Source organism: Silene latifolia, chromosome 10 (genome assembly GCF_048544455.1).
Source record: "Silene latifolia isolate original U9 population chromosome 10, ASM4854445v1, whole genome shotgun sequence".
Classification (NCBI taxonomy): Eukaryota; Viridiplantae; Streptophyta; class Magnoliopsida; order Caryophyllales; family Caryophyllaceae; genus Silene; species Silene latifolia.
In genome coordinates, this window is record NC_133535.1 from 28,529,983 (window position 1) to 28,553,446 (window position 23,464).

At 38.5% G+C, this 23,464-nt stretch overlaps 1 protein-coding gene across 1 annotated transcript; it reads right to left on the minus strand.

The window, feature by feature from the left end:
- Positions 1-23,073: 23,073 nt before the first annotated feature.
- LOC141607353 (phenylcoumaran benzylic ether reductase POP1-like) lies at positions 23,074-23,464 on the minus strand. The gene is made up of 2 exons (XM_074426703.1): positions 23,302-23,464; positions 23,074-23,189 (listed from the first exon to the last, which is right to left on the minus strand). The coding sequence occupies exons 1-2, from the start codon at positions 23,462-23,464 to the stop codon at positions 23,074-23,076; spliced, it is 279 nt and encodes a 92-aa protein (XP_074282804.1).

Sequence of the window (23,464 nt, forward strand, 5' to 3'; positions counted from 1 at the left end):
TCCCCGAAGATGTGCACACCCCTATCATTTTAGGGAGACCATTTTTGTCTACTGCCCGTGCAGTTATAGACGTCGGGGGGAAGACTTTGACTTTCCAGGTAGGGGATGAGGAGCTGATTTTTCATCAGTCCAAGTTCCGGAGAGCTCCCATGTGTGACGATCCGCACACTTGAACCCTTAGATTTATTTACGCTTATGTAATTTCATTTCCCTTGTACATTTGTAGTAAGTATTTTCATAGTAGTTTTAGAATAGGTTTCCATAAATAGGTATATCGCTATTCTGAACTAAACTTGTAAAATCAATGTCTCCTGCTACCAGGATGTAAAAATCAAATTTCCCACTTTAGGGAGTACTAGTGAATGAAAATCTACTTCCTACCTTGTGCCTTCGTATTGCTTGTTGTTGCTTTGTTGTGAACGACTCTTAGCCTTCACTTTACTAACAAGCCGTGTTTGTGGGATCGACACTAGGATCCCGACTCACACCCCGAGACCCGAGTATCGTGCTAGTGGGCGATCCCTCACTAGTACGAAGTTCCTTGTCGCTTGCATCTTGCCTTGAGACGGGCAAAGGTGCGCGCCACGGTCCGGCAAAAGTAGCGGACCGTGACATTTGGTATCAGAGCCCGGTCTTCGGACGGGTTTCTGCACGCCGCATTTGTTCATCGAGATCGAGAAAATGGGCGAAACAATCGAGGACCGAGTGGATGCCTTAGAGGACACAATCGACGTCAAGCTTCCCAAACTTGAGGACATCGTTATGCGGATGGCTCCGAGCCTCGAGGAGTTGCAAAAGACGGTTTATGACCTTGAGACGAAGGTTGACGGGATGGACACCCGCATCCAAGCGATCAGTGGTGCGATCCCCGACGATCGGGAGGAAGAGATCAATCATCTGCATCGAAAGGTTGAGATGTTAGAGAACACGTGTGCCACGCTCGTGAAAGCGGTGGCCAATGACGGGAAATCTGTGGGGAGCCATAAGGTGAAGGCACCTCCACCTCGTGCCTACTATGGGGCGAGGGATTCGAAAGCGGTGGATAACTTTATCTTCGATATGGAGCAATACTTCCAAGTAAGTGGGCTCGACGAAGACGCGGAAGTTGTCACGGCAAGTATGTATCTAGTCGACGATGCCAAGATGTGGTGGAGGGCTAGGTACAAGGAAATCGATGCGGGCACGATTACGGTGACATCGTGGGCCGACTTTAAGAGGATCTTGAAGGACCACTTCTACCCCGAGAACACGGAGTTTGTTGCTCGGAAGAAGTTGAAGGAAATCAAGCACACCAAATCAATCCGGGAATATGTGAGGGAATTCTCAGCGTTCATGCTCGAGATTACCGAAATGTCCGAGACGGATAGGACATTCGAATTCTTTGACGGATTGAAGAGGTGGGCACAACAGGAGGTCATGAGGCAGAATCCCAAAACTCTGTCTTCGGCCATATCGGCTGCGGAGCGCCTGCTCGACTTTCACGGGGAGCGTGAGACACCAAGAGTTGTGGCACCAACGGGGAATGCTGGTACGTCACAAAGTGGGTATAATGGACAAAGGCCACAAAACAGCGCCATTTCAGTTGGGAACAGTCGGTTCCGCTCGCAAGGAAGTCAAGCCCAATCGGTGAGCACTACAAACTCGCCCTCAAGCTCATCTTCGAAGGCGGGAAACTCTACTGCTTCCACAACGAAGAGACCGTTCGCGTGTTTTGTGTGCAAGGGTCCTCACAAGATGGTTGATTGTCCGAACCAAGCGGAGTTCAATGCCATGTTCAAGAAGATGCCGAAAGGGGCTCAAGAACGTCTTGATGGGGCGTTGGCCGACTATCACCAAGAGTGTAACGAAGACTCGAGTGATGGTGAAGACCAACCACGGATGGGCTCACTTCAAAGGATTAGTGCGATGGGGAAGTACGAAGATTCCTCCGCCAAGAAATCCAACGGGCTCATGTACGTGGACTTGATGGTGAATGGGAAGAAAGCATGAGCCTTGATCGACTCGGGCGCCTCCCACAACTTTGTTACGAAAGAGGAAGCTGATCGGTTGGGGCTAGTTCTGCGGGATGCTAACAGCTGCCTAAAGCCGGTCAATGGGAAAGTGAGACGCGTCCAAGGAGTAGCTAAGAAGGTCGCGGTCCAAGTGGGTCAGTGGGCAGGGGAGCTCGACTTCACCACCGTTCCGCTGGATGACTTCAAGTTAGTACTCGGGATGCAGTTCTTTCAGAAAGCATTGGTGGTATTGAAACCGAGTGACGGATCGATGCTACTAATGGGGTCTATCGTAGTGAAGATGGTAGACAGCGACGAAGACAAGGGGCAGCATCGAATTTCGGCTATGAGGGTGATACCGACGCCGAAACAAGGGGTGCGACCTTGGAGAATGCCTAAAGGTTCGGTGGAGCCGAGGGCGAACAAGACCCAGGCTAACTACGATGTTAAGTGGCCTGGGGGACGAAAGAAGAGTCTACCCCCCACCGAGGAGTAGACAATGAGGGCCGAGATGCCCAAAGAAGTAGGCCTCGTACCATCAGGGGGCCGCGTCAATGTGCTGAATCGACGTCCTGGTTTGCGGGTCAGTCGACCCAAGAGATAAGGCCTCGTACCATCAAGGGGGCCGCGTTGATGTGCGAATCGACGTCCTGGTTTGCGGGCCAGTCGACCCAAGAGAGAAGGCCTCGTACCATCAGGGGGCCGCGCCGAAATGCTGATTCGGCGTCCTGGAGATCTCACATTCCCTTGAATGCAGGTGCTGAAGTGACGAGAGACAAGATGAAGGTCCGTTGGGGCCAGTACTTGAAGGAATCCCGAGAGAGGACTTTTCAAGCAGCGGCAAAGTGGACTTTCTCGAGAGACAAGGAGCACGTGGTGGACTTGGAGAACATGATGTTCGGCAGCTTCTATGTCAAGGAACTCCAGCCTATCCTTGAAGGGACGAAGAGGCCAGTCATTGTTTGGGACGAAGCGCACATTCAAGCCGAGTTGTACAAGCCAATCCCCAACACTGCGTGGACAGTCAGAGCTCACCGAGGATGTCTCACTGAAGCACCATTCAAGATTTTTTTGTGTTGCCGAGGGCGGCAACAGATTAGGTGGGGGAGAGTGTGACGATCCGCACACTTGAACCCTTAGATTTATTTACGCTTATGTAATTTCATTTCCCTTGTACATTTGTAGTAAGTATTTTCTTAGTAGTTTTAGAATAGGTTTCCATAAATAGGTATATCGCTATTCTGAACTAAACTTGTAAAATCAATGTCTCCTGCTACCAGGATGTAATAATCAAATTTCCCTCTTTAGGGAGTACTAGTGAATGAAAATCTACTTCCTACCTTGTGCCTTCGTATTGCTTGTTGTTGCTTTGTTGTGAACGACTCTTAGCCTTCACTTTACTAACAAGCCGTGTTTGTGGGATCGACACTAGGATCCCGACTCACACCCCGAGACCCGAGTATCGTGCTAGTGGGCGATCCCTCACTAGTACGAAGTTCCTTGTCGCTTGCATCTTGCCTTGAGACGGGCAAAGGTGCGCGCCACGGTCCGGCAAAAGTAGTGGACCGTGACACCATGCAAGCCCAGCCTTGCAATGCTCTCTCTTCTATTGACCCTATTATTGACACTCCAGATGCAAATTTGGAGAATTGTGCTGCTATTGTTAACCCTCCGCCTCAGACTGAGAGCAAAAAGGAGGAAAGTTCGTCTGTTTTCCTTGCTGCAGGTACAGATGAAAGCAATGAAGGAGCTGTCAAAGGACATGGTGCAATTATTATCAATCAAATTGAAGATGATGACGCTAAAGCTGGTGATAAAGGAGCAAGGACGAGGAAAGTTCGCGCTTACGTGGATGTGAACTACTCCCCTCCTACCGTTTCAAGTGATAATTCATGCTCATGGAAGTTGAAGAGGACAGTCAATGTTGCTGAGGTGACGTCCTCCAGTCAGGAGCCCACCAAGGGGCTACTGAAATTTATTGGGAATTAAGCGGGGAAATGCCCCGTGTAATACCTTGTAATAGATAATTTTTGAATTCCCGTTGAATTTGTTTTATTGCTTTTATTAGGACAATTAGTTTTTAGACTGCTTTTAGTGTAGAATTAAGACTATGGATTGTTCTTATGCGTATTCGGTATATTGGGAAATTTTTGCGTGTGTTTTTATGCAGGTTTGGGGAAGTTTTTACGCATTCCAAGGAAGAAAAGACGAAAATTCAAGAGCTTACGCGAGAAAAGTCCTCGATCGAGTACTTTTTGTACTCGATCGAGTGAAAACTGGTCGATCGAGCACTCTCTTTAAGTCGATCGAGTGAAACAAAAAGGGGAACTTCTTGATCGAGTAGAATTCTACTCGATCGAGCAACTGGAGCATAAAAGTGCTCGATCGAGTGGTTTAAAATCACTCGATCGAGTGAAATGTACAGGACACAGGGAGTCTTTTTACCTTAAACTCTTTTGTTTTGTTCTTAATTCATTTCATTCCCTAATTTTTCGTCTAACACCCTAATTTGCGACACAAATCCCCCCAAACCCCCATTTTTTCGTGCCTAATCACCAAATCCGCTTCCTACAATCCTTTGCTTGCTAATTAATCTTCAAAAGCCCCTTATTTTCCCCTTAATTTGTGTTGATTTTCACGGTTTTTTAGAAGGGTTAGGGTTTGCGGGTTTTTCGACTGAAAAATCACTATTGTTGCTTGTTTATTTGAAGATTAATTGCATTTGTAGGATCATTCTCATCAAGTAAGCATTTCTTTTACCTTCTTTGTATTTTAATTTCGTTTTTTCGATTTGTTATGAGGTAAATGGTTTCTAGGGTTTCAAAAATCCATGTTTAGTCGAATTTTTTTACTTAATTGTGTTTGTATGCCCTTAATTAGCTTGCTTGATGATCATAATTCCCCTTCCTCGCCGTTTTGCATGCTTAATTCGAGTCCACATGAGATTTTTGCGATATGGGTGCTGGACTGTCGAATTTTTCGACTGTCACTTTGTTATTGCTGCTGTAATCTGTCTAAATTAGGTTCTTTGTCACTTAATTGCTGCTGTTTAGACTGCTATCACACCCTGTCGATGCCTAACATGCTTCCATTCGAATTCTGTGCAAAAAATCCCGCGATTAGGGCTACCTCAGTCGAGTTTTTCGACTGTCAGACGGTTTATATGCTGCATTGCTTTAATTAACCTCAGTTGTTCTCACTTGATGTTGTTGTTAACTGCCACTCCCGTCCCCTATCGCCATTACATGCTGTCATTCGAGTTTGTTTGAGGATTGTTGGGAATTCTATGCTGTAGAGTCGAATTTTTCGACTTTTAGGGGATTTATATGCTGCCACATGCTGGTTTTACATGCTGTTTTAGCCACGGTTAGCAGTCGTTTTTCTTATTATACCCCTTGCTTTGATTAGAGGATGGAGTCTAGTACTTTACCTTCTACTAGTACCACTTCTAGCCCGTCCTCGAGTGAGACAGTGGCCCCTGCTGTTGCCACTGTCTCCACTTTAGTGACCACTGCAGCTCCTGTGTTCCTAGTTTCAGCTGCAGGGACGGTTTTTACTCCAGCTAGCTCAGCTGCTAGCACAGTTCAGGCTACCTCTTCCTCTACGGTCACCACCACCACAGCCTAGCACCGCCGCTAGTTCCTCTTCGCCGGTGACCACGAGCCACTACCTCTCGCACCAACCCCTGTTTTTACACCCGTGGCGGACTCGCCAAAGAGCGATCCGCCTTTCGAGCGCCCTGGTTCCTCACACCGTCGCTTCACGAGCTTCGCCTTGAGTTCCGAGGCCGGGTCGTAGATGCCCTCGAGCTACGCCGCCTCCTGTTACCTCTACTTCCGCTCCTAGCACTTCTACAAATTCGTCGTCGCTTCGCCTCTACTGCATCAGCATTACGGTCCGAGGGGACACCTCCCTCGACCCTCGACCCTCACCCAGATTATCCGCAGGTATTATTCGTCAACGCTTTACACCGTACGAAATTTTATAACCTGCTAAAGTGTGTGCATGTACCTTCCCGTTTTCTAGAGAAAACGGCACTAGATAGACTCGGCATTTACGAGTCGGTTTGTGACTTACTACGGGCCACGGGGATGCCTGACCTCATCACTATGAGAGGCCGTACCTTTTTAGAGCTGAGCCTCGAGTTTCTCAGCTCTTTCACCTTCTCCCCCGGGGCACACGAGACTGACCCCGAGAGTCTTTCAGTGTCCTTCCGGTTGTTTAACCGGACCTTTCCGATGACACTAGGGGAGTTTGGTAGGTTACTCGACCTTTCCTCTACGGGCTTGACTGCTGCCCCGAGGAAGGTCTACCGTCATCTTTGGCGGTGTCTGGCCCAGACCACTTTTCAGGAGCGAAAGCTCCATCAGGTCCACCTACCCCCTGTTCGTGTTTTCCTTAGACTGATGGGGAGCACTATTTTCGGCCGAAAGGAGCCGAACAAAATTACAAACAACGAGCTCTCCATCCTGGGCGGTTACCTGAACGTCGACTGCGAGGGTCCCTTCACCCTCAACATTGCCTACTTGACCGCCCAGTACCTTCTGAGCCAGGGGAAGAAGGAGGCGGGGACCATTGCCTGCGGTGGCATAGCCACCATTCTTGCCCGTCGCCTTTTCCACGTTTGGCCTCGTGACTTGCAGTACCTCGCTGGAGAGAGGCTACTGAGTCTGGACGCCATGCTCTCTCAGCATTGGCTCACCCCAGACTACCAGACTTGGAGGATAGACGGCTCCTTATCTGTTGACTTACCCTGTCAGACTCTCCCCCGTCTTGAGCCCTTGCCTACGGTTGCAAAGGGCCACCGTCTGCCACCACTACCTCTCCTTCACCTTCCACCCAGATCTACTTCTGATGCACCTGCCGCCAAGAAGCGGCGACTTGAGACTGGAGAGGGGTCCACACCTTCCGGGAGTACCCAGCCTTCCACGGCTACTCCCGATCCGACCCCTACTCCCACTACTACTACCACTCCTACTCCACCTCCCACTGACCAAACTGAGCCGGTTTTACCGGCTACTTTTAGACTACCTCCTCCCTTTGTGGCGCCCGCGGTCGTAGACCAAGGGGGCGCCGTTTACGGTTTGTTGCGTGAGATTGCAGAGCGTCAGGCTCGTATGGAGAGGGACTTAGCCTTGACCCTACACCCTCTGTATGAGTACCACTTACGGCGACACAGACCGATCCAGGAGGGTTGGCCACACCCTTCCTTCTTCAGGTACCCAGCTGAGGGGTACCCGGCGTCAGAGGAGGAGGACGAGGACCCAAAGGCGGCAGTGGAGAGAGCTCGCGCTGAGGAGCGGAGGAGGAGAGAAGAGGAGAGAGATCCGGAGTACCGACTGGACGGAGATGGAGATGGAAACAGCAGCGGCGACGACGCTGACGAGTAGCTACTGGTCTACTCACTTCCCCAGTTTTCTGGCTGGTTTGGGGAAGTTCGTATTTTGTATGTATCTCTTACTCTTTTATTTTGTCTCCTTTATTTTATTGTTTTTATTTTGTTGGTTGTATATTCCCGTTCCCCTGTATATATCTGCTGGTGTATGCTGCAGGACAACGAGGGCATTGTCCGTTTTGGTTTGGGGAGGGTATTGCATCCTTTTGAGTCTGCATTTGCATTTGTTTTGCATTCACGTTTACTTTTCAGCTTGCATTGTTCTTTATTTTCCATCAAAAATCCAAAAAAAAAAATTAATTAAAAAAATTTCAAAAATTCAAAAAATTCACGTTTATTTTTGCATATAGTTGAGTCGGAACGGTAGATTTCCATGATGACAATGCACTATAACTTGTCAATTTACTTGAGCCTTGCACTTCTGTTGATAGTTTTTAGCTTTGTCATACGCATAATCTACGAGTTTCTGATCAAATATAGCTGACTGTTTAGACTTGACCTGATAAATTGGCAAACTACTTGAAAAATTCTGAGTTTTAGAGCCCATAACTGGTGACATTCATGACCAGTTCATTAGGAATTTTGAGAGTAGTACTCCTTGCATAGCATGTTCATCTACTTTGCACATTTATGACATTCAATTTTGAGTCAAATGCACATATTCGGGTTCGTGGTTGGTGTCACATGCAGGGAGGTGCTTGCAAATTTCCCTTTCCTTATATTTTTCACCCATTTAGCTCCACATTAGCCAAATTTGCCTTTTCGACCCATTAGCTACATCCCAAACTAAGCCTGCCTAGTCAAGCTAGTTAGTATGTTCTTTTGTGGTATGTTTTTCCATTGCAGTTTGGTCCGTATTTCTTGTTTTGGAGTCGGTGTAAGAATTGAGGAAGGAGGAAAAGGGAGTATGAAAAAAAAAGTATTGAAAAAGAAAAAAAACGTGAAAGAAAGAAAGAAAGAAAAAAAAAGAATGGAAAAAATGAAAAAAAAAAAAAAAAAAGGCTGGAACGTGATACAAAAAAAAAGGAAAGAAAAAGAAGTTTGAAAAAAAATGATTTGTTTCAGTTAGCTATTTCAGACGGTGTTTAAAAAAGGGAAGTTTGTGACCGTCTGACTCCTCCGTTCTATCCCATATTTTTTTAGGAGATTGTGTTTGAGTTTAGTGAGTTGTGTGCCAAATGAAGGGCACTTGTACTTAGTCTTTCAGTCAGTTGAGATTCGAATGGTTTACTATGGTCCTGTTAGGAACTAGCTTGACGCTTTTACCTCCACATTTCCATAACATGTTTTGCCTTTTCTCACCTGAACCTCACTATTCCCATATTATTTGTAAGCCCTCGGCTGTGACGGACATTATTGGTTGGAGTGTGTGCATTAGTACTTGAATTGTCTTTCATTTTTGTTGCATGCATGCTATGTAGGTCGTAGTTAGGTGAGTGACTGTATTTTCTTCTCTCTCTTACATATAACATTCACCCTTTGCTTCATGAGAGAAGAGTGACCACGAGAGAGTCCGATTTTGTTGGTCTTGCAAGGTCGATAGGTTGGCTATATTTCTGAACAGCTTATAATTCGTTTGCGTATTGACTGCTTAGCTTTAACTATTAGTTTTTGTTGCATTAAATTGGTTCAAGTAGACAAGTTAAGCTAGCTCTGAGTTGTCATTTCCGTTCCATTAGGTTATGTATAGTTTTGAGTTTACTCGAGAACGAGTAAAGGTTCGATTTGGGGAGATTTGATACGTGCCTAATGTATAGTCTTTTTAGCCTATTTCAGCACGTATTTCTATGCATATTTATACTATATTTATGGTATTTTGCCCCGAATTGGCTACTTTGGTTCGTTTTGTCAATTTTGTAGAAATGAACGCGAAAGTAGTGGAATCGTACCCTTTTTCGTCCTTTTTGCATGCATTTAGAGGAGACGGGATTGTTCCAGAGTGAGATACTGCATTTGGAAGCATCGTGGCACGCATTACGAGGCATCTAGATGCGGACTTGAGCTGAAATGAAGATGAAGCACTCGATCGAGCAGTTTTTCCACTCGATCGAGTGGTTTCTACACCCCAAGATGGTCGATCGAGCACTTTTGTACTCGACCCTTAGCTTGCAGAAAAGCCATCTACTCGATCGAGTGACTTTCTGCTCGATCGAGTAGTTTTGGCTGAGGATCTGCTCGATCGAGTAGTTTTGGCTGAGGATTTGGTCGATCGAGTGGTTTTAATCCACTCGATCGAGTGGTTTTGATGGTTTTGGGCTTTAATCAGCCCGCGTGAGTGTTTATTTCGCTAAACTTATTTATTTTTGCTATTTAAGTACGCTTTACTAGGTTAATTAGGATCTTTTATTTTATCAAACTCTCTACTGTTAAACTTTGCTACGTACATCATTCCTCTTCACTGTAACCTTGTTTTGGGATTATTATTGCTCGGATTCGATTGTTCTTTACGCCGGATTCGCATTGATTGTAATTCCTTTCCTTACTTTAATAATAATTAACCTTTTGTTGCTTTAATTTCTTGTTTGTCTCATTATTTCCTTGCCCTAATTTCTCTTTAATAATTTTTAATTGTTATTTCATAATGATTACTGCTGAGAACTTAATTGCTGTTAGTTTAAGTAGTAATATGAGTAGCTAAACCCCTTTCATGTTGGGATTAGGGGATCTGCGGTAGAAATGTGACGAAGTAGTAAATGAATTAGATGATTTAATTGTGAGACCCTGTCACCATAGCAATTTAATTGTATTTATTCGACTTAGTTGAGTGCACGCTTCTATGTCACCCTTTAATCTGGCTAAAATTAATCCTAGATCGAAAGATTGGACTAAATAGGCCTGCTATGAACAGTAGACTACCCTAATGAGGATGAAAGTTAAGTTAGTGGTAATTTAGGATAGAAAGTGGACCGAAAGGACCTTTCAGCATCCGTCTCACATTAGTTCGTCTGAATCATTTACAGCTGAGTCACTGGACTACCGTAGTGAACCGAAATCCTGACATGTCTCTCTTTTCTTGATAGTTTAAACCGATTTTCCTGCCCTTATTGCTCTTACTTTTATTTCTCTTTCCTCTAATCTCGTAGTTTAGAAATCAATTTAACAAACCCCTCAATTGTTACTTTAGGACTAGAATTAGACAACTGATAATTACTTTACCTCCCTGTGGATTCGATACTCGACTGCCTCTGCTACATTTTAGTTGAGACCGTTAGGTTTTATCTTTGATAGGGTTGCGATAGCCGTGTCATTCATCCTCCTCATCAGCCATATCTGTATGCTCCTGTCATTGTCATTGTCATTGTCATTGTCATTATTATTATTATTATTATTATTATTATTATTATTATTATTATATAAAATAACTTTTACTAAAATTAAATCATTTTTATAAGAAATTATCGAATAACAGTCGAGATACTAGCTTATAATATACACGTTAAATCATGCAAAATACTAAATATAATATACAACGACCGCGTTTGGTGAAATATAGTTTAGCACTTTTTAGCATATTTTGTGTTAAGTGTATCCAAATTATCCCATTACTTATTTAACTAGTGTAGAGCCTGTGCTACAGCACAGTATTTTTTAGTTTTGTTTTATAAAGAGACATTTTATTAAATTAAGTGCATAAATTAACTGTACTTACAGTTTAATGTTATAATGTACTAATATAATCTTAGTAAGAGGTAGAAAATGAAAGTTTACTATCATCAAGAGACACTTTAAGTTAAGTTATTTTTGTTTTAAACTATTTGTACTTTACTATAAAAAAAATAACTCTATAATGCTCTATCATTGCATGAAACTAATTTATGACATTAAAATAAAATTAAGTGATGTAAAATCTAATTAAAACACATATTAACCTTATAATGAAAACAGTAAACCACGCATTTAAAAACACGATTTACAAATAATTAAACTAATATTTTTGTTTATTTCTAATAAAAAAAATACTTAAAACATGTTACGTCCTTTAAAAATACACCATATTTAGAGAGTAACTGATGAAGGATAATATAAGAAGCAGATTTACATAATTTCAGAGTGTAAGTGATGAACAATAATTAAAGTAAAGATTGCATAAGAAGCAGATTTGCATAATTTTAGAATATAACTGATGTAGAAATAATATTTATGGAAATGATTGCATAATAAATTAGAGACAGTGATTATTTCTTGTAAAGGAGGTAAAAGATAAATGAATATAATTTTGTTATTGTTTCCATATATAGTTCTAGCATAAGTTTAGGCGGGAAAACTACTAAGAGTTTTATTCTCTTAGTAATAAGGGAGATGACTAGAAATTGAGAATCCTTGTTAGTTAAACATGGTTCATAGACCTGTTACAAGCAACCTGACCTGGTTGACCCGATCTGAAACTAACCCGAACTATATCACTCGAATGTGACCCAAATCCGAATTGACCCGGCATGACCCGAACATGACCCGAGCTTTCTTAATCCGTAACAAACCCAACTCGAATATAACTTGATCCGAAGCCACCACATCCGAAAAAGACCCGACAAAACATAACTCTAATTGAACCGAAAAGACATGAAATGACCTTTTCTCTCTTATTCATTGACCAGAAAGTAAGCCGACCCGAATATTCGAGTATCAGGGTGTGACTAAGCATTGAACCCTTTCTACCCATTTCGAATACATGAAGATAACTCACGCATAAACTAATTTACTTCTAAAAATTACATAAACCGACACTTAATTTCAAGCCTAGTGTCCCATATCTATTCATGAACATTTCAGGAGTCAAACCTTTTCTCCCTTAAAGCGGCTATACTTCATGTTCACATAGGTTGATTCTTTTCATCGTGTCCTTACAAACACACTTTTTCAAAAGATCAATTAAGAATAAAAACTTCAACCTTACAACATGCAAGTCCAAGTACACACCTCGGGATATAAATTATCGTGTGCTTCAATCTTATAACAATAAGCCTTCCACATTGAATTCAGCCTCTAACATTGTATTAGAGGGGAATTGGGTATCCTATCGCCAATGATCTTATACGAGTTTTAGTCTCATCCCGTCAACTGACTTTACAACCAAGTCCCTAATTGATCCTTTATGCAAAGTGATCAACTACAACTGAGAGCTCACAAAACAACTGATATCATCTCATTTTGATAATTTATATACCATGTTTTAATAACGTCTTGGTGCGGCCGTCACCATAATTCACTTGACTATAAACTTAGCCATAGTAACATCCCTATCAAAAGATAGGTGAACTCGGTCTGGTTCATAAATGAAATCCGTAGATCAATTTCTTGTAGCTAACAATCTACTATGTAGTGCAAATAAGCTCCTTGCAAACCCGTATATTAATGGTGTTTGGAACACTTGTATAAAATAACCATCTACTAACGTAATACAATTCGCATACACCAATTCTTCTAAAAACGGAAGAAAGCGACATAAGATAAATTATAAATAATGGAGTATTTTTATATCTTGACACTTGTCTATTGCTTACCAAACATGAGTATTAGTATCACTAACATTCTTACTAAATTTCCAATCGCAAATTTTATACAAGGCCTTGTGAACCTCGAGTTATGATATCACTTTAATTATTGGATAAAAGGATCATACCTGACTCTTGTGAATAATTAACAGGAGAATAATAATCATACTCTCACTCTAGATCCTAATATCAAGCATAAATTACCTCCCGCATGTCTTCCTTCATAGAAGAACATGATAACAGAACCTCCTTTTACATGGTAAATCATTCTTTGTTCTATGTAAAAGATCGACTTGTCATTAATCCTACAACAAATGACAACTCTATTACTAAACTTGTTAATTGTTGTACACTCAATATTGTTAATTCACCTCTTACATGACTAAACCACCATGACTCAAGAGTTGCTAGTCTTCATAAATTCAACCAAATTCAACCCATCATAGTTAATTGAACGAAAACTATACTGTAATTCCTTAATAATTATGCAAGTGTACACTCCGTACTTCCTGAACTCGCATTATATTATTTAAAAACTACCCATCTACGAACCAACCTTAATTACGCCAAATGAACCGGTAGTTACTCTTAAATCACTAACATAATAGATAATACATGTTTATATATCTATATTAATGTTACTGAGAGACCTTTATCATAATAGGTAATACGAGGTTTTTGATTTTGATGGGCATTCATATGCTACTATATTATGATGTTGATTAACTTTAGTCGCCGCCTGTATTAAACTTTTTCTAATTTTTTAACTTTTGTCATTTCGTAAAATTATATTACCTCCGTCCAGGTTATTTGTTTATCTATTTCAGTTTTGGGCGTCTCGGCTAATTGATTAATTTTATATTATAGTAATGTCTTTATAAGTAATTTGATCCTACACACTTGATTTTGTCAACTTATCATCTAATAATTGACTCCCACTTAATTCCTTGTTCTTTCTACTAGAATTAAAGGCAAATAAATGACCTGGATACAGAGAGTATAAGAGATTTTAAAAAATGATATTATTCTAAATATGTGGACAGTGCAACATTTTACTACCAACAATGAATTACTCTTAGAGTATAAAATATTCACACACGTAAATTACTGTTTTTAGTTCCATAAATCTTAAACCTTAGTTTATGTTTATAAAATTTGAAATTGTATAACTAAGGTTTACGTGACTAAAGGCAAACTAACTGAAATTGTTTATAAAATGTTTGATACCACAAAGTCCAGGGGCGAAGTCAGGATGTAAAATATGGGGTAGCAAAGTTGTTGTAAAAAAAATCTGCCACGGGTAAAATTAAGAAAATAGACTTTTTAACAAATGACTTTTTTTTTATTATCCATAAATTACATATTAAACACATCTTTTATTTTGAGGATCCGATAAAAAATTTTGCAACTATGATTATGGTGTGTTGTTGATTATTTCTCACGTCTTAGGAGGTTACCACTTCTAACCAAATATTTTGCGTGAATAAGTCGTTTGACCATCAAGCATAACTAACATATGAGATTTCATTTAATATGATTGTAACCGTATTATATCTTTATCAAATTTTGTATGTTTTCGTATGCGTTTAACAAACTGATTTTTTTTTATCAAATTCTTACTTTAAAAGTTTAAGAGAAACAAAAAATCATGGGAAGATGAAATGAACTAGGTAAAAGATATACATCAAACTTGATAAAATGAAGAGTGATAAAAATAAATGTGAAAGAAGTAAATTAGGAACAAATTTTAAGGAAGTAAATGAGTAAAATTAGGAGAACGAAAAATAAATAAAATAAATAAATATATTAAAAGTCGAGTGGCAAGACAAGCATAGATTAAGCTAGATAAGCATAAAACTCCACATTTTTGAAATATGCCGCTGCAAGTAGTCAAACCCATGTCCTCTAGGAAGTAAGATGGAAGCCTTAACCATTACTCCCAAGCAGATCGATGTGATTATCGTGGTCTTCTTCTTTATTTATTCTATAATAACTGTTAGACGCCTTTAAGGGTAGCAAAATATCGTCTTCTTCATTGATTTTTATGGGTTAAGGGTAGCAAGGGCTACCCTTTGCTACTCGATAGCTTCGCCCCTGCCACAAACTAACTGAAATTTTTTGATAACAAACATAAAATCATCTGATTTCTCGTAAGACACTTATAACCGTCTTATAAGTGTAAAAAACAAATCAAATAGTACCTCATATAGGTAAATGGGACAAAAGTCTAGCATTTTTTAAGCATTTTATTTTGGTGTCTTATACATCTATTTAGCTCACTTTATTGTTTAAGAAGAATATGTCCATTTTAAACAATAATTTGTACGTCCAATTATGTTAATACTACTTGAAACTGCTTAGGTTAATCAATATTACCACAAAGAAGCATTCCTAAGGAAACAAGAAGCAGGGTGCAATATTGATAGCGGCACAAGTCCACAACCAGAAAAGTGGAGAGGACACGGTCCTAAGGTAATTTTGCTTATTTATTTTATCTATACAATAATATGAATGCTTGAAATGTTCGTCTCATTCAAAATTTATACTCTATACTTCGTAATTGGTACTTAGTATATGTACGTATAACTTTAAAAGTTGGGTAGTTCGAATTCTGCGAAAGTAATAAATTAGCCCCTTAACTTAGTCTAATTGTGAGATTGAACCCCTTATGTTTAAATTGGGGTGATTAGGCCCTTAACTTTTGTAAAAAGCGAAATTAAGCCCCATATCAAAATCTCGTGAGAAATTCATTTTATCATACCGTAAAAACCGAAATTAGTTATGTTTTATTTTAAAAACATATCGGATTTTTTAAATGTAACTAAAATTATGTTTTTAAATTCTACAAATATGAAATATTTTATTTTATTTTATACTTTTTGAGAAAACGTTTTTTTATTAAGACATTTCTTTGTTAATTAGGAAAACATTAGACAATTAAAATCAGACACGTATATTTTTAAAGTATTCAGCCTTTTTTCAAAAAAAAAAAATATACTGTATATTTTTTAAAGAATTTTTAATTAGAAATATATTTAGTTCTTTTATAAAATTTTAAATTTTTTTTTATAAAATAATTTATAATCTTCTCTAATTGATGTTAATTCATTTAAGATTATGATTTCATTTGTTCATTATTTTTTTTTTTGAATTTTTATTGTATGTTTTGTACCAAGTATAATTAATTTCACTTTTTATATACTCCCTCATATTCACTATATTCTTCCCTATTTCCCTTTTCGGATTATTCGTGTTTTCTTCCCTATTTCCTTTTTTGGGTTGATTGGTGTGGTCCAAATTCAATTGCATGTGGGGTAGTGTATTTTGTGTGGTCGAAATTAACTTTCTTATTTCTTGTGCAAAAAGGAAAGGAGAAAAATATAGTGAATAGGAGGGAGTATGATATATTGAATTTCTCATGAAATTTTGGGTAAGGGTTTAATTTCACCTTTTATATAACTTATGGGGCCTAATCACTACTCTCTCCGATCCAGACCGGTGGTAACACTTACATAAAATGGATGAACCACACCAATGGTAAAATACCATATTTGGCATGAAAAATAACTAAATTACCCTTAAATTCACTACTTATTTACAACTTTACCATCCACTCACCCACTCACTAACTACTTATTTAATCCACAACAAAATCTCATTGAAGACGAGCGATATCAGTCACAAGCTTGTGACGGATACCATTTCCTCTTACAAAATGCTCATTAAGAGGTGAGGGGGAAGCGGGGGGACTTGTCCCCTCCTCCCTTTTGAGGGGGTCAAATAGCTTGTGACGGATTACCATCACAAGTAAGACTAGTTGTTAATCCACCTAAACTCATCTGGCCCTAATCAATATTTCTTACTTTACCCCTCACTTTTCCACCTTTTCTTAAATAATCACTTTTTGACTATGTTTACATCTGTCTGGATCAGAGGGAGTAGGTTTAATTTCACAATTTGGCAAACTAATTGGCCTAAATTACCACTTTCGCGATGTTAATTCTGAACATCTTAATCCGACAATCTACTTCTCGCAAGTCACAACTATAATCACACTACAATTTTGCCAAAATCTAGTTCAAATTAACCGTCGACAATTGAATTGATTTTCTACAAAATTTTAACAAAGGAATTATCAACTTTCAAGATTTGTTGGAATCACAATATTCGCTTAATTACTATCAGTCATCCATGTCTGGGCATTTTAACCAAACCACATTACTTTTGATAAAACCATTGTACTTATATATGGATTAGGGAGTACCTTTTATTAAATGAGAGAATGAGACCCAATAAAACGCTTATAAGTTATAACGATATTATTATTTGAACATTTATGTAAACGGAAGATTCTCAAATTTGATGGATGTGCAGCTAGCGGGGATAAAGGTTTACGGTACTGGCATGAGAAGCGTGCGTGCAAAATTAGCGATTTATCAGCCAACGGATGTTGATATTGGAGAATATAGTAGTTCCATTGTCTCAGTTGAAGTAGGAAATGATCTTGCTTATACTCTTATACAAGCAGGATGGACAGTAAGCAATCACACTTTATTCTTAATTTCCAGTACGACAAAGTTGATTATCCTGTTTGACAACAAATTGTCAACTTTAATCATCATTTCGTCACGTATAAATATTAATACACATTTTAAATGGTGATATAAAGACTTGTATGATACGTTATGTATGACAAAATTGCTTATGTCTATCTAAATATTTAAAGGGGTTATAATGACTAAAAATTTAAAATCAATAATGAAACAAAAGGGGAAGACAATTCAGAGACAAAAGGACTATGATTAATGTTTGTGTTTTGTTTATCATGTAGGTTAATCCATGCTTGTATAACGACACAAAAGTCCATTTCTTCATGTATCAATTTGTAAGTGCCCTTAATGCACTATCATCTAGAAAATAACTTCTCATTTTTGTATAAGTACTAAAGTACGTAGTACTAAGTTGTTTCGTAGTTTGGTGTTTATTATTAACACTTGCTGAGTAGGTGGATAGTAGATTTTGCTTGGATGGTGGCTGTAAGGAATTCGTCGTTCAAAATTCTGGGCTTAAGTTTGGTGATGTTTTGACTCCATCCGAAGTCGGCTATGATCCTCAAAACCGTTCTTGAAATATATATAGCCCGGCCAGGTATGTAGTTATTTTTATGTGGCATCGCTTTAGACAATAACTAGGTGAAATGGATATATAAAACACAAACAATAATCCATTTAAAGGAAACGTGACGTACTTGAAAGATCAATTTCACACACTTTAGTATAAGACCGCTTTACACAAAATTTATACAAGTATAAACATACGTTTTAATCTAAGTTATGAAATTTCAGGAGAGATAGAAGAGATGGTTAACTAATTTTATTCATAATAATAATAGTATACGTGGTAGTTGTGTTATAAAATAGTCATGTTTAAGTAATGCATGGCCAAACATTACATAAATACAATTTACATCATTCTAGTAAATAAAGAGTCCATTTTTGAAATAATGGTCAAAAATAAAATATTTGTCGTTTTGGGTCGGTTTTAAAAATATTTGTCAAAATGGTGTCCGCGTAGGCTCGGGATTTCTAGACCTGAAACACGCCACTACTAATGGCGTGTTTTGTGAAGGAAACACGCCATTAGCAAAGGGCGTGTCTTTACAACAATTTTTTCCTCAACTGACTGAACTTAAAAAAAAAAAAAAAAAAAAAAAAAAAAAAAAAAAATTACATAAGACACGCCATAGGGGGTGGCGTGTTTCCCCTCCGAAACCCGCCATTCCCAATGGCGTGTTTGTTTTAGTCCATTTCTTAATGAAATTTCTTTTCCTACTCATTATAAACACACCATTGGTAGTGGCGTGTTTTAGGTCCAGAAATCCCGAGCCTACGTGGACACCATTTTGACAAATATTTTCAAAACGACCCAAAATGACAAATATTTTATTTTTGACCATTATTTCAAAAATGGATTCGGAAATAAACAACAAAGGGACTAAAACTAACAGTTCTATTAATCATCCTCTTTCTAAATTTAGCAAGAAAATTGAGTGAATATTGAAATAATTTGAGAAACTGAAAGAATCGAGAAAAACAATTATTACATTGATACAAAACCAGTAATATACTAGGATAAATAGTTGTTGAGTTGGACTCATCAAGTCATCAACAATATTATCATCAGACGGGCAACAAATATGACTGTATGAGTAGCATGTACAGTTGTTAAGGTGGTTGAATTGAAAAAGACAGTAGTACAGTACCGTCTGATCACGACAATTGTTGAGTTTTTATGGTTATAAGAAAATACCAAAACAATAGTTGTAGATACTATTGATCGAGACCGAGGGAGTATTTAAATAAAGCTACATATGAAAAATCCTATATACATTTTGTGATGATGAAGCAAAAGATTATGAATACTAAAATAGTCGACATTTTTGTTTCACTTACATTTTAATTATTGTATGTATTTTGAAGCCCATGGTAATTTTAACGACTTAAGAGATATGATTATATATCTCAGTTTAGGTACACCACATTTTAAACTACAAATAAGGCTATTTATTCATGTCAAATGAACACAATAATTTTCAATAATACAAATCTTAATAGTCCGTATGGAGTTCTATCTTCTCATAAAATTTATTTTTTGTAACGTCATTTTTAAATGCTTTTCATTGTCATAGGACCAAACATCTGGAGATTGGTATCTAAATGCAAACTCTAAGAGAATTGGATACTAGCAATGGGGAAATACAACATTCGAAAGCTTAAAAGAGGGTGCCACAACAATTCGCATTGGTGGGGAAGCTTACACTCCAAGAGGGTGGGACAATAGTCCTCCAATGGGAACTGGCGTAATGATGGCCGGAATGAAAACCCGAACTTGTTTTGTTGACGGTATAAAAATCAATGCAGACGAATCAGGGAATGGTGGGTATTTGCCTCAAAATCCTGAAGTAATTGAGACACGATGTTTCTTTGTTGCTGATCCTGGAAGCACCAAATGGTTCACAGATTACGGTTTTTTCTTTGGAGGTAAAGGTGGTAAAGATGAAGATTATTGTGTCTACAATACCAATAGGTCTTAAGTTTGTTTCAGGCATTTGTTTGAACTATTAAGTGAAATAATACAATTACAATGCGTTAATGCCTTTCGTTTCTTGATGAAATTGGTTTGTATTATTTTTTAGGCCTACAATTCTTTTCATATACGTCGTTCTAAATTAATTAAATGAATTAAAAAAAGTTAATGAAAGATAAATATATGAATCAAGTATAATTAATAATCCTTTGAAATCTAGAAAAGACAATGTTACACTCTTTAACATTAATCTCTTATTAGTGGTTCTCACTAGTTAAACAATTACAAGAATAAAAAGAAGTGAATGTGCATTAAAAAGGTGAAAAGTGCATGGGAAAAGGATAATAACATGTAAAATGATACTTTATATAACTAAAATAAGTTAATTTTCTAATAAAGCGTCTTGCTTGTGACTGGCTATTCATGTCACAAGCTAAAGACCTCTCACAAAAAGGGAGAGGGGACAAGGTGGTCGGGGCACCCTCCATGTGCTTCCCACTCACCTCTAAATGGGTATTTTGTGAGAGAAACGGTATCCGTCACAAGCTTGTGACGGATATCGCCCGTCGTCAATGAGATTTAGTGATTTTCTAAACCGTTTTTAGTACTGAAAAAAGATCACAGCCTCACATGAAGTATATATATGGGCTTCATTAGTATTCTTACCAAATCAAAATAAAAATAAAAATAGACTTCAAAAATTGTACTTCAAGTTTAGCTTTTCAGATCCGAAAATGCTTTAAGGAACGACCGAAGCTATTGACTTATTACTTTCTCCACAAGTGCACGAGGCCAGTTGTAGCATTCTTGCAATTTAAATAAAATTAATCAATGTCTTAACGAAAATACCAAAAAAGTACAATACATATAAAGACGATTAGATCAATAACAGTGTTGTGCGCAAAAGCGTGTTGAGACGATACAAAAACAATAGTGTTGGCGCCTAATTTAGTTAAGGTACTAAATTTATTATCTTAAGGATGTGTGGGCCTGAAAACTAAGGTATACAAGTATTGAGCCTAAATTGTGATAATTCAAGTTGAAGACAAATGGAGTCCAAAAAGTTCAAAAGGAGGAACGTTGAGCTAAGGGGAGGGGCATGATAAGCGCCCATATGAAGCTAGAGAAGGTCCTTAATAATAATACAACCCTAACATATCGATTACATATCGATTAACTTGTTATTCCAATTACTTTTTTTTTTTTCAATTATTTTTTTTTTACCACTTGTTATTGCAATTTTTTTTTTTTACCACTTGTTAAGAGGCATGATAAGCGCACATACTTTTGTTACCACTTGTTATTCCAATTATTTTTTTTTTCTTTTAACTGTTATTCTAATGTTATTCCAGTGTTACTCTTATATTTTTTTTTTACCACTTGTTATTCCAGTGTTATTCTGGTGTTATTGTTATTCTGGTGTTATTGTGTTGTTACTCCGGTGTTATTTTGATGTTATTGTGTGTTAATCCGATGTTATTCTTGTGTTATTGTGCTGTTATTCCATTTGTTATTTTATTATTACTTTCATGTTACCATGTGTTATTCCATTATTGTTAACCGTTTTAGCAAACGTAAATGAATGACCTAAAATAAAAAGGCTACAAGTCATTTTCACATTCCATTGACTTCAATATATTCCAACACACTTCAGCTTGAAAGACATAACCCCGATAACATTCACTTAAAATCTCATCTCGCGATTCAAAATCAACATGCTCAAATCTAATTTTAATCAAAATATGACATAGTTCACCAATGAGAACAACATTAGTAGCAAAATAAACTAAAAAAATAAGGATCATGGTTGTCCTACCCATCCTTGGAAATATGGCGCCATCTGAGTGGTATGTGAATATGTGATTTCAAGTAGTTATTTCCATATTAGGATAATTCAAATGATTGCTCAATATGTTAGGGTTGTATTATTATTAATCATCATTATTAATTTAGGATTTGCTGCTGCCTTCTTCTTCCGACTTCTCAATGACTGCTGCTGCTGCTGCCTATCTTTGATCATATTTCTTTCATTTTGTTGATTCGTAGCTACTATCTACTCCATGGCAGCCGATGGCGGCTTGCCAACCTTGGCCCGTGTTAAGCTTATCGATCTTGTTGTTAAAGAAGGTCTTCTAGCAAGGCATATCGATTACATATACTTAAGTGAGTTAATTCGTATAGGACTGTAGACATAACTCCTTCAATTTCAGCACCATATGTTGCCGCAGCAATCTCGGCAACGTCAACAGACCAAGCCGATTTCCGTCTCTGTCAGCATAGCAGCATCAGTATTAATTTTAATGGAATTAGGGGGAGGGGCTGTCCAAGTAGATATCAGGCCATGACCATCTTTCATGCTCGACTCCCACACTGCCTCCACATAATATCGGTAGTCGGCTACTATTTTTTTGGAAACCAAAGACGACTTGTGTTTGAGGTAAAGGTCGGTCATCAAAAATCTGTGAATTACGAATCGCCCAAGCTGTCCACAGATGATTAAGGAAAGAGCATTGACCTTTGCCGTCGAGTTTCTTCAGTACCCCAAGCTTAAGCATTGCAAAAATGTTCCCGAGGTGCTGCACCTACCTCACTTGTAGCACATGAATCCCAAAAACCTTTTTTCCCCCCTGAAAAAGATGTATTTGGATGGGTACTCTTCCAGCCAAAAATCCCAATGGTTCCAGAAGAAGGACGGTTAAGGCTACTAGTAAAGACATAAATCACATAATCCAAACCTTCATACGGAGTATATCATCATCTAGAGACTTTTTCACCAGGATCAAACAATTCCAGAGAATATATCACCCTTGTCCTCAAGGGTGCAGGTGAAAAATAAGATTGAAGAACGACTTTCTAGGATTTCAGGGTCAAATAATCTGTACTGATCCAACATCCTACTTTTACTCATATAACCACCACGGTCATAATTTAAAACAGAGCATGTTATGTCATAGGTAAGGGGATAACGTTTAAACCACCAGGTTATGATTCGGACAATTTGGTTTTAATTGCACTAGAGAGAGTAGGCAACTGATAAAATTATGAAAAGGGGGTTGGAATGTGTTCATTAGGTTGTCATGCACGTAATTCAACCTCCAATTTCTCTAAGTTATAGCTCAGACGCCTCCACTCCAAAGGACAGTTCAATCTCGAAGTTTGTCTGATCGCCCTTCACAAATACAGCATGACCAATTGCCAAAAACACATTGGTAGGAGGCGGAGAATCTGTCACACATAACAACATTATATGCACAACAATGCAATCAGTGATTCAGAAATCAAGTCTCAAATCAAGATTTGTAATTATGAACACAACACGAATGCACGATCAACAAACAAACATCGTCCAAAACTAGGTCATTGAAAGAGATGGTGTTACCAGAGGGTTTGATGTAAAGGGTCTTGTTTAAGGTCCTTGGATCATCCACTGCCCTAATTGTGTAGGTAGCAATGTCTTCTTCCCCGTTAAAAACGACTTCATTTGGAATTCGGACCGACAT